Source organism: Prionailurus bengalensis, chromosome C2 (genome assembly GCF_016509475.1).
Source record: "Prionailurus bengalensis isolate Pbe53 chromosome C2, Fcat_Pben_1.1_paternal_pri, whole genome shotgun sequence".
In the NCBI taxonomy this organism is placed as follows: Eukaryota; Metazoa; Chordata; class Mammalia; order Carnivora; family Felidae; genus Prionailurus; species Prionailurus bengalensis.
Window position 1 is genome coordinate 13,851,189 of NC_057350.1, and position 12,870 is coordinate 13,864,058.

The 12,870-nt window shown below is 43.7% G+C and overlaps 1 protein-coding gene across 8 annotated transcripts in view; it reads left to right on the top strand.

Moving 5' to 3' along the window:
* The window catches only part of TIAM1 (TIAM Rac1 associated GEF 1), a 395,179-nt gene that overhangs the window by 317,940 nt on the left and 64,369 nt on the right, over window positions 1–12,870 (top strand). For all 8 annotated transcript variants that reach the window (XM_043593759.1, XM_043593754.1, XM_043593753.1 and 5 more), the window contains 2 exons: window positions 411–515; window positions 7,404–7,485. In XM_043593759.1, the coding sequence (XP_043449694.1) occupies window positions 411–515; window positions 7,404–7,485 (187 nt within the window). The remainder of the gene's footprint in view (window positions 1–410; window positions 516–7,403; window positions 7,486–12,870) is intronic.

Genomic DNA, 12,870 nt, shown 5'->3' on the forward strand with positions numbered 1-12,870 from the left:
GGGCACAGCTTTTCCCTGTCACTGTGAATCTTTCCTTACTGTTTCTGTGACTTTTTCTTTAATCACCTCTGTATGTTTGGAATTATGTTGAAGGGCCTCCCTGATCTGATGGGGTTCTGTTGCAAAACCAGTGTTAAAGAGGGTAATGACTCAGATAAGCAGAAGTGAAGATGTGACTCAGTTATTTCCATTGAATCATAAGCTGTCCGTGGAATATTACTCATCTGTTCAATGAAAATGCGTTTCAAGTTTGAGTTTTAGAGGTAAACCTCCTAGGAGGTGTAGAAACCATACGCCCTCCCCAGTAACAAATCTCTATGATTCTCGGGGGATAGTGATAATATGTCAGTGGTGCACTAAATACTCCTGTTTACCATTGAACGTTTTCTTTTTCCTTTCTTTTGTCCCAGACACATCAACTGGATCACTCTGCTCATTACCTGCGTCTGAAATTTCTAATAGAAAACAAAATGCAACACTACGTTCCAAAGCCCGAGGAGGACATTTATGAGCTGGTAATGTTTATGACGGTTGTCCAACTACATTCTGTAGGAGATTATTTTTAAATTATATGTGTGCTTGTACTAATTGTGGTTGGTGAAGTAGAACGAATTCTAAAATAAATGAACCTCATTCAGAGCTCGGAAGTTTGCGAAGATGGCCTTACTTATCACAATGTGTCTGTAGAGTAGAAATGCCACCTTTGTGTCTGCAAGGAGCGAGGCCGTGCGATCGTGAGAGATTGAAATCCAGAGCTGACCCTCAGGTAGAATTTTAGTTATTATTCCTAGCTTTCCTGGCAGCGTGGTGACTCAAAGATCAGCTGGCTGTTGTCAGGAACAAAAGCACTAACTCTGGCTTTGAATGACTTCTACCTGGGTATTGAAGCCGATGGGTCGAATCCTTCTGGGTGAAAATGCTGCTGTGTGATTCTATGTCCCAGTCTTTTGTAATTGTATTTATATAGGTGCCTGGGGACATTTAGGTATGTTTGGGTTTCATTATGAGACTTGGGTTCTAAACTAGAGATGGGTTTTATATCGGCCCCGTTGCTTACGAATTTTGTGATATTGGCAAAAGATGTGCTAATACAGTTGACCCTTGAACAGTGCGGGGGTTGGGGGTGTTAACCGCCTGCACAGTCAGAAATCCAAGTATAGCTTTTGACTCCCCCGACACTTAACTACTAATAGCCTACCATTGACTGGAAGTTCACTGATAACAATAACAGTCAGTGAACACACAGTTGGCATGTTCCATGCATTAGGTACTGTACTCTTACAATCAGGTAAACTAGAGAGAAGAAAATGTTATTAAGAAAGTCCTAAGGAAGAGAAAATACATTTGCAGTAACTGTAAAAAAAAACAAAAGAAAACTCTGGAAAAGTGGACCCATGCAACTCAAACCCACGTTGCTCAAGGGTCAACTGGGCTTAATTTCTAGGATTTTGCAAAGATGAGAGATACTAGTGCACATAATAGATGCTCAGTAAATGGTTGTCATGGAAACAACACAGTAACAAGCTCTTCTTTGTTAGCCGAGTGGTATAGTTTTCAGTTCCAGGAAAGAGACAATTTGGGAGCAAGGCGCCTCTATCTTAGAAGTTGTTCTTCTCTCTCTGCACTTAGTCATTCCTCTGGGGGCCACCGAGCTGCTGGCCGTGGATATGTGAATGATAACAGGATGACTTCAGACATGGTTGCACCATAGAAAGCAGAACTGAAAACTTGAACCCGCATAGTCTCTTTCTGAAAAGGAGAAGCGTGATTTAAAATTTAATAGGGAATTTTGTTTTCAATCAACTCTTTTTGACGTTTACTTTATATGCAACAAAGCTCACCAATATCTTTTTAATGTTTATTATTTTTGAGAGAGAGGCAGAGAGCAAGCAGGGGAGGGTCAGAGAGAGAGGGAGACACAGAATCCGAAGCAGGCTCCAGGCTCCGAGCTGTCAGCACAGAGCCCGATGCGGGGCTCGAACTCACAGACCGTGAGATCGTGACCTGAGCTGAAGCTGGCCACTTAACTGACTGAGCCACCCAGGTGCCCCTAAAGCTCACCAGTTTTTAAGCACACAATTCAGTGAGGTTTCACCATACCATCATGTTTCCACCACTGCAGTCCTACTTTAGAACGTTTCTATCATCCTAAAATGTTCCCTCGTGCCCCATTAAGTGTTTCTAATAAATAGGAGGGGGAGGGTGTTTGTCGCACTTTTCCATGTGATGCAATCCATGAAAGAAGATCAAAATGATGAGTCTGTTTTCAACCATCGCCTGAACAATTAAGCGTTAACAGGAGAGGGAGCTTTTAACAGAGAGTAGCTGATTTATTTTTTTTCCTCTGGCTGGCATGGAGCAGAGCCCTGACTTTGTTCTCTCTGAGCAGAGGAAAGAAAACCCTTTTCCTTACTTAGAAAAGGAAAGTGCGGGGCTGATTAGACGGGGATAGCTCTTTGACCACCGGTATGTTTGCATCTTGATGGTTAAGACTTTCATATGTTGCCTCTAACCGACTTCCATGGCCCTCCTATTTCACACATAGTAGGGACTTAAGACATGTCTTTTGAAATTATATTGACGCGCTAATTATTTTTGAGTCTTGGCCATTGGGTGGCTCCTCTGGTGTAGGAGACTGGGGCGCACCAAGCTTGGTCTGTTTGTATCTGCAATTGCAGATGTTCTCATCACAATTTTTTTTAAAGAGTCTAAAATGCAGAGAGAGCATGGCATCTTTCCTGCTCTTTGCAAAAGGTCTCCAGCTCAGAGGTCCCTGAGGAAGCGAATGCCATAGGCTCGTTCATTTTATCGTTCAGATTGCAAGTGAGTATTGCTTACTCACATCTCTGCTTTTACCAAATTTCTTCACTTTTTTGTTCTTAAGAATACCTTGGGCAACTTGGCAAAGTTTCACGCTCCCTTCTGAGATTACTGTTTTCAGTTGCACGAAATAAAACACATAGGATCACCTATGGCATAATTATGTTGCAATAGTTATCCAAGATATTTTTAAAATTATAGATAATACGTGTGCTTATTTATTGGCTCCTTAAATAATAAGACCTAGCGGGAGATCCGATAGCTACTACTGTTTTGAAGTACTGACAGCAGCCTGAATGTGATTGGGAAACAACCATGATTTTTACTGGTGACAAGGTCATAGTCACTGCCAGTACTGTTGTATTCGTGCCTACATTTATTTATGATTGAAGGAAATGCTAAGTTTCAGTTACAGGTTAGTAGATACAAAGATGGCATTTTTTTTCCCCACCATTGAAGTTCACAGACCCCTTGGATTCTACCCAGGGGTCCCTGGCTTCCAATCCCCCATATAGGCCATTAAACTTGTTCTAATGTCATTCCAAGGCAGGGGGTGTCTGAACACACAGCGCTCCTGGAGGCTTTTTGAGAGTTTGCAGATTTCAGGCTATTGACCCTTACTGAATAAGCATCAGACCATACACGGTCGATTAGTTTCTGTAGCCCACCTCCATTTTATTTTTGACAGACTAGCGAAACTCGCACACGTATGAAGCTGTTTCCTTGTAAGTACCTCATTCATAGATGGCTGTCCTGATATGTTTTATTCTCTGACACTGTTTTACCAGACATTCTTTAATAGTAAAGTCTGTAGTTATTAGGAAAAGTGTGTATTAGATTTGAAAGCTTTGAGGGGTCTAGGATGTATCTTTGGTGGGTTAGGGGATCCTCTTGCTTGTGAATGACCATGACTAGTCGGTCGTCTACTTATCTGCTCTGCTGGTTATGTTTTAATAGAAGTGGTACCTGTTTGGCCACTTTTTTTTGTATTTGGTTAATTGTTAGGCCCCATCGATGGATTGATAATGAATAGGGAGGCACTGGCTTTTCAAGACCCTTATTCAATGTGTTTTTCTTAAAGTGTCAGGTAGGAATAAAGAGTTTGCAGAAACACTGGTCAATTGATTTATTTACTCATCCAGCAAATATTTATTTAGTATTTATCTGTGCCTGGCACCACTGTGCCTGTTCTGGGCACTGGGATACACAATCAAAAATCCCTACTCCTCGGGGCACCTGGCCGGCCTCAGCCCACAGGGCATGTGATTCGTCATCGCAGGGTCATGAGTTCAAGCCCCACATTGGGCATATGCCTACTTAAAAGGAACGAAAATGAAAAAAATCTCTACTCCTTGTGGAACCCACACTCAAGTTTGTGGAGACATACAAAAATATGTAGATTTTTTGCATAACGACATGTAACTGTGCAGTATTTCAGAGGATGTGAAGAGCTTGAAAAGAAAAGGTTAGGTCAAGTGGAAAGAGAGATGGGGCATCCAAAAACAGAGTGTTCTGCCCCTTTAGCTGTGTTTGGGTTGATGTGTGAACAGAGCGAGGTGAGAGAGTGAGTCGTAGAGGTATTTTGGAGGAAAGTGTTCTAGGCTAAGGGAACAAAGCTGGGTGAGGCCTTGGCAGGGGGCGGATGGCGAGGGTGGAGGTTGTTTTCTTGTGTGTGAGGAGGGTCAGTGGCTGGAGAGGGGGTGAGGCTGCAAGAGAGGAGGGGAGGAGGGGAGCAGGATGGGCCATGTAGGGCCTACATGAGAGGGGAAACCCCGGAGGAAGAAGGACACTGGTTGACTTCTATTTTAGTAGGCTCACTGTGGCTCTGTGTCCGTGGGACATGTGCCACATGGCCAATGGACCACAGGGCACAAGAGAAGTTGCTGAGAACAAGCAGGGGGCTAGTGCATTGTAATTGGGGCAGCGGGTGATGCTGGCTTGGACCAGGGCACCCAGCGGAGATGTGTGAGACATGATCCTGACTTCATGATAACTCGAATGCCTGGCAATCAAGTTTGTTCTTAAATCTGATGATCTTTTAATCTGCTCTTTGAGAAGAGGGAAAGGGACACCTGGGTGGCGCAGTTGGGTAAGCATCAGACTTGATTTCAGTTCAGGTCGTGATCTCAGGGTTCGTGGTTTGAGCCCCACATCGGGCTCTGTGCTGACAGTGCAGAGCCTGCTTGGGATTCTCTCTCCTTCTCTCTCTGTTCCTCCTCTGCGTGCTCTCTCTCTCTCTCTCTCTCTCTCTCTCTCTCTCTCTCTCAAAATAAATAAACATTAAAAAAAAAGGGAAGGAAAATGTGACACATCATTGACTTAATAAAATAAAGGGAACGCGTGTGACGTTTTGCTGTTAAAGATGTTTGTATAACACCTATGAAATTTCAGCATTTCTAGTTTCAGATAGGGATTGTAGTTGCATTGAAAAAATATATTTTAAAGTGCATATCCTTCTTGAGATTTTATGTTTTTATTAGTGTTTTTTACTAAACACAATTTTAGTCTAACCACTCTGAGAACATACTGTGGCCAAGGGGGCTTATATCTAGATCACAGTTAGGTATTGTCTGGGGCTGGTAAAAGACACAACAGCTTTCACACCGTTCCAAAGAAAAGTAAGAGGCAATATTATGAGAGAATGGGAAAGATTATTCACAAAGCTGTATTCCCCCTGGATCTGTGGCAACCATTAGGAACTTTCTGGAGATGATTGCAACAGTGATATACTGCCACCTAGGGTAAGAGTTTGACTCTCGAGGAAATTTGTAAAAAGTAAAACTGAGGCTCAAAGTAATTTGAAGGAAACACAGTACACAGCATTTATTGCACATTCCGTGGCGTCCTAAAATATTGCATAAAACTTTATTATATTTGGTATTTATAACTTTGGTAACTGCATTTTCTGAACTAAAGATCAGTTTCACAACTGATTTCTTCTGATTGCAGAATTTATTCGTATGAACATTTTTCTGAAGTATAAAAGGAAAAAAAACCCCACATGAAATGACACCCCTAACACATTGCATTTGGCGGAAGTTGCATTAAATTAGGATGTTCTAGAGGATCTGGGCTGTGTGGTCGTTGTTCCCAGGACACTGCTCCCCTTTCTATTCTAGCAGCCTCTTTCCAAGGCTCCTTCTTCCACCTGTCAGCCTCCCTAAGAAAGTGAAGAGAAAGAAACTACCATTCTTTTCTACTTGCCTGAATTACGTTATTTCTGAGTGAATGACTGTGGGGTCAGAGATGCGAGCAAGTTTCAATAACCACCAAGACTTCTCTTTCATACTAAAGCACAGCCTTCTGTTATTGACCTTGGCACCAGAGCTTTTCATTTCAAAATTGAATGACAGTTTTCCAGTTCCATATGAGCTTTGACACATTTATTTGTTTTGGAATTTTTATCATAATCTTTGGAAATGGCCTTTGTCTTGCTTACCTAAGAAGTTGTGGTACCTCTCAGCGCCACCTGGAGGTGGTCTACCGGGCATTGCAGTATAGTGGAGAGAACTTGACCTCTGGAGCCAGCGAGACCTGGGTTCAAATCCCTGTTCTGCCCATTCTGGCTTTAAAACCTTTAGCAAAGTGCTTTCTCTCCAGCCATATTCCCTTGCTTGTTCAATGGAATGATACTTGTGTGGCACATGGACACCTGAGAAAACCTTCATAAGTTATTGTCCATGATGCTGATTGTTGTAGACATATGAAAGTGAATTAAATTAAATCAAAGTAAAGTTTCTGATATGTGAACTACAGCTTTCTGTTATTTTTCCCGCCCCTCCCCATACCCCCCCCCCCCCGGCTTTCTTGGGTTTCTAGAGAATTGATTAATTTATGTGCCTTAGTTTTCTAGCTAACTTGGTATAATCCAGTGGCTAAAAGAGAATCTCCTCCATTTATATAGATTATTGTCTGTTTCAATGCTATTCTTTGTCGGCACCTATTTGTGCTACTATGAATCTTTAGGGCAAAAATGGCATGTGAACAGAAACTTCTCCTATTTCTAGGAATCCCTTGTCAAGATCTTTTTTTTTTTAAATGTTTACTTATTATTTTTGAGAGAGAGAGAGAGAGAGTGAGTAGGGGAGGGGAAGAGAGAGGGGGTGGTAGACAGAGGATCCAAAGCAGGCTTTGCACTGACAGCAGAGAGCCTGACGCAGGGCTCGAACTCACAAGCCGTGAGATCATGACCTGAGCCGAGGTCAGACACTCAACTGCCTGAACCACCCAGGTTCCAACCAGGCGCCCCCTTGTCAAGATTTTTATAGCCTCTTTCTGATTTTAATGATTTCTTTCCCCAGTACTGGATATTTTTGGTTACTTTAGCAATAGTTTTCAGGTCTGTGATAGATCTAGAAGGGGAAGAGACATTATTTAGAAACTGGAACGGTAGCCAAGTTTGGGAGCGTGCATTTTAAATTTCTCTTTTGACTTTTACTGGGTTCGGTTCAGTAAAAAGGCTGTGATGTGATGAGAATTTACTTCCAAGTATCAATTGTGAAAAAATAGACTTACAAAATGATGTGTATTCCTAATAAGATATTTGTAATGCAATCCTAATCAGACTCTTTGTCATTTTTCAGCTGTACAAAGAAATTGAAATTTGTCCAAAAGTCACTCAGAACATCCAGATTGAGAAGTCAGATACAGCCAGTGATAATTATGGTATGTTTATTTTTCTCTGATCTTTGGTGTTTTTCAAGTTAAAGCAATTCCTGTGTAAACAGGCACTTACTTACAATTCAGTAAAACGTCTTTGGGGCCTATTTAAAACAGATAGCACATCTGGCTTCTGTGCTATATACACAGCGGCCAAACTGGGGGGGGGGGGTGGGGGGGGCAGGGAAGAGATTTACTGTGGGTACCATGCAGACTTCAGCCTAAACTTCATAGCTTTAATCATTGGGGTTAAATTTCATAACTTTGGGTCACTGGGGTTCTGTCGTAAATAGGAAATGCGTGTATCGGGAATAGATTATAGTATGATATACCCTAGTAATGAAGAAATGATCCCTTCACACCCCTCTTCCTCAAACATACTCATTATTCTCCCTTCCCCCACAAATAATGTAAAAAGAACTTATTTCGGTGTTGTGCTGGGAGTCCCCAAGACCACCCCTACGTTTGCTGATCCACTAAGAGGACGCATAGGACTCAGGAGATCGTCCTGGTCATGACTGTGAGTTATTACAGAGAAGCTATAATAACAGCATCAATAAAGAGAAAAGGCACATGGGGTGAGGTCTGAGGAAAGTGGGTGCAAGCTTCCAAGAGTCCTTCCCCAGTCATACGGGACGTCCTCGATTCCCCCAGCAACAAGCTGGGACAGTGCACGTGGGGTGTTGTCTAGCAGGGAAGTTTGTTGGAGACTCAGTGCCCAGTCATGTAGACGCACTCTACCTAGCATGTACCAAAGTTTCAGGCTCCCAGCAGGGGAAAGCTGGAGTTAGGCGTCAGCCATATTGTTTGTACAAATTTTAGGCCCGGTGAGTCTCGTCAGGGTGTTGGGAACCCACCCAAAATCCAAGTTCCCGGATGGCCAGCCAGGGGCCAAACTTATAAGCAGGCTTTGAAAGAATAACAGGTCTGCCATGTTGATGGTTTTCTACACAGTTGTCTGCATTCTGGCATAGCTGAATATGTCATCCCTTCATATGTCCCAGACTGGTTAGCATCACACTGTATGATCTGAATAGCAGTGGAGTTGGTGCTTGAGCAGTAACCACAAGGGGAAATCCAAACAGTGATATTAGTCAGGAGTGGCGAGGCTGGCCGAGGTGGCTCAGAACAGTGAAATGGGCTTCCTGAATTCACCGTGCATCCTTTGTGGCTTGGCTTGACTCTATGTTACCCTCACTCTCGGACACAGGCCTGCAGCGGCTGCTTGGGGCGTTGTCTGTCTCTCGGCGGAGGGGAAGAGAGAAGGCGCGGTGAGCCAGGTGCTGGTGGCCTCACAGTTTATTGTCAAGGCCAGTCCCCTGGCCCCGCCTGCCCCCAAGGGGCAGGGGACTCTAGCCCTGCTATTTGTGGGAAGGAAGAGAACCAGAAAGCCTGATGCAGACACATGGAGCTTACCGTCTTTGCTCATTTACGGTTTCTCTCTGAATTAAGTTAATTTGGCTTCTTAGCATTTGAGCATCTTCAGAACTTTCACTGACCAGCAGGATGGCAGAATCATTCTGCAGTCACTCCCACAGGCCACTACTCCTCATCTCTGAACATTCCTTAGGGTATTTGGCCTAATGAAGAGAACCTCATTTTGGACCCTGGTCACTTGCATTGCACCTTCATGCTGTTTACTTCTTGACCTTGAAACTAAAGACATCATACACCCAGAGGATGTTTTTTGATGGCAGAGGATAAACGTCTACAGAAGGCTTATTATGCATTGGAAGCGTGACCTTGGTAATTAAAGCAGTAGTTGGTGGCAGTGCTGTAACTTAAGTGTCTGGCTTCTCCAAAGTGAGATGCACCGTGACAGTTATTCTTTTCTCTTTAAGTAGCAAGAAGCAAGACAGGGCTGAATTTAAAGGTCTTGGAATGAAACTGTAAGATTGACGGGTGCTTGGACTCGGGAACTGGGCATAAAGCCGCTATGCTTTTGGGGCGTGTGGGTGGCTCAGTTGGTTAAGCGTCCAACCTCAACTCCGGTCATGATCTTACGGTTCGTGGGTTCGAGCCCTGTGTCGGGCTTCAGTCTGACAGCTCAGTGCCTGCAGCCTGCTGTGATTCTGTCTCCCTCTCCCTTTGCCCCTCCCCCATTCATGCTCTGTCTCTCTCTGTCGCAAAAATAAATAAAACATTAAAAAAAAATCTCTAAAAAAAAAAGCTATAATTTTATATGTTTTTATCGACTCAAGCACTCACAGACCCCATTTACATTTCCACCCTGAGGGTATTTTAGCACCTCAGGCATCACCCTAGAAAGTATCGTCAACAGTGCTTCTCAAAATATCTGAGGTAAAGAAGCAGGGTGTTTTGTTTTGTTCTAACAGTCTGTCGTGGACCGCCACTGCTTTTGTAAACTCTCAAAGCTCATGCTTGGAGGTGTGCCATTGTCTCACGGCTGGGCTCACAGTGCTTAATCTCAGTTTCTGTCTATGTTACTATCAGTCACCAATGGACTTCACTTTCTAGAGCCTGCTATGTGTGGCTAATAACCTCAGCAAAACCGTTTATTCTGAGTGCCCAGTTCATGCTGGTGGGAGGTGTTCCAACAGCATATTGACGGAGAAGTTAAAGAGTCCCCCATCCTAAGAGACTTACTTGGTTGCCTCTGACCTCAGAACTATCAAGGATTCTTTTTTTTTTTTTTTTTTTTTTTAATTTCTGAGAGAGACAGAGCATAAGTGGGGGAGGGACAGAGAGAATCCGGAGCAGGCTCCATGATCCGAACTGTGAGCACAGAGCCTGATGCGGGGCTTGAACTCAAAGACTGCGAGATCATGACCTGAGCTGAAGTCAGACGCTTAACCAACTTGGTGCCCCCAAGGATTCTTTTTTTTTTTTTTTTTTAAGTTTATTTATTTATTTTGAGAGCAAGAGAGCACTTGAGCAGGGGAGGGGCAGAGAGAGAGGATCCCAAGCAGGCCCTGTACTGCCAGCACAGAGCCCGATGCAGGGTTCGATCTCATGAACAGTGAGATTATGACCTGAGCCAAAATTGAGAGTCGGGGGCTTAACCAACTGAGCCACCCAGGTGCCCCCAGAACTACCAAGGATTCTAAATTCAGCTCAGCAGTATTTAACGTTCGCACCTACTCAAGTCTGGCTTCCTGCCATATATTGAGCTCAATATATATACAGTGCAGTATATATATAAGTTACTAGCATATGCCAACATACAAAAATCCAAACACAAACTACATGCTGTCTTCTATTTTAGAACACTTTAGGGAGGACACTTTAGGACACTTTAGGGCTTAATAATCCAACTGACTGAACCAGTGGAAAGATTTGACACTTCCTTTTCTTTTCTTTTTTTTCTTTTTTTGTTTATTTATTTGAGAGAGAGAGAATGAGCAGGGGAGAGGCAGAGAGAGAGGGAGAGAGAGAATCCCAAACAGGCTCCACACCGTCAGTGCAGAGCCCAATGTGGAGCTCAAACCTATGAGCCTCGAGATCATGATCTGAGCCATAAACAAGAGTCGGCCACTCAACTGACTGAGCCACCCAGGCACCCCAAGATTTGGCCCTTCCTTAATCTCTCTTAGTCGCCCTTCCCTGCATCTCAACCTGAACTGATTGTTGAAATTAGTTCACAGAGTTATGAGATAGACTAAGCATGACCCCCTAGGCTGCCTCGAAGTAAAGGATGCATCGTTGCAGCAAGAGAACATTCCTTCTTCTACGGGGACTTCTGCTGTTGCATTTTTGGTCACATGTACCATTTCTATCAGAGGTGTCCACACTTGTCCTATTTTCTGAATTTCCCTGTATCCTGGAATCTGGTTTTGAGTACTCCCCTGCTGTTTCTGATGACGCCATGACTTTTCCTTGGTTATAGATTTTAGTATGAGGGACCTTCTGGTTGCTCATCACAGGCGTCTGCCTTCTTGGTTTCTCTTCTTAGTTTTAATCACTTCCTTTCATTCTTGAGAGCATTATTGCTGCTCATGGTGCCTCCTCCTGGTGGGTTAAGTTGGGTTTATTTTGAATAACTCCCTCTGCCTCCTGTTGGCAGTCATCTGGGGCTATGTTACGTTTATTGGCTGGGAATTAGATTGTTGCTATCCTATTTGAAAGGAAGAAAAAAAACTGTGTTTTCCAGTGATCTCAAAATAATCCAACGGTAGGATATACAATATTTTCCTTACATGTGTTAATTTAGGAGATGGCTGTAATCCCCCTCCGCTGCGTGGGCACATTACTGGCATCTCAAAATGGAGGCTGCTCCCTGAGACTCTGAGAGCCCGAGGTAGTGTGTGCTGTGTAGCTGAGTGTGGGGAGAGCTGCCTTTCTGAATGCTGGGAGGGGGTCCTGTTTGCCTGACCCCCCAACAGGTGTCTTCCAATATGAATTCCAGTGCAGAGCCGAAGTGCCGTTTCCCTTTGTGAATGTTGGCTTCCCTTGAGTCAACTTCCAGAAAACTTATTGCAAAAGCTCTCTTCAGCAGTCCTGTCACAGAGATTTCCCACCAACTAGAGGGGTCTGATCTCTTTCTCAGAGCCATGCTTGCCCAGCACCAATCTCATAGTCACTTGTAGTCCTTGTTATTATCTTTTGATTATTAAAAAAAAAATAGACCAAGAAAAGAGGGAAGGGGGCAAAGGAATAGTTCAGCCATCTCCACTGATTTTGGCCTCATGTGGTTTGTATCAGGCTCTCAACTGTCATCTCTCCTGGCATCTTCTGATCTTGTCCCCTGGCACCTTGTCATTTGCCCACTTTTTTTTTTTAATGTTTATTTATTTTGAGAGAGAGAAAGAGTTGGGGAGGGTCAGGGAGAGGGAGAGAAAGAGAGAATCCCAAGCAGGCTCCACGTTCAGCACAGAGCCCGACATGGGGCTTGATCTCACAGCCACAAGATCACAACCCGAACTGATCTCAAGAGTCAAACGCCCAACCAACTGAACCACCCAGGTGCCCCTGCTCACTTGTTTTAATAGAAAAAGAAATGTGGTCTCAAAACTTGACAGAAACTCGGCATTTCAGAAAGGAAATGCCTATATTTTAATGAATTTGTACCCATTCTTTCTCTTGGCATTGCCCCTGATTCTGCATCTACTCTAACAGATAAGAGAAATTCTCTACTGAAATGCAAATAGATAAACCTGTGTTAGGACTAATATCACTTAATTGGCTCATGTATAAAATTATTTTTACTTGAGTGGGTCTTCTTTTTTTTTTTTATTTTAAAGTTTATTTTGAGAGACAGAGAGGGCACGAGCAGGGTAGGGACAGAGAGAGGGGGGGGGGGGAGAGAGAGAGAATCCCAAGCAGGCTCCGCACTGTCAGTATAGATCCGAACGTGAGGCTCGAATTCACGAATCATGACCTGAGCCGAAATCAAGAGTCAGACGCTTAACCAACTGAACCACCCAGGGGCCC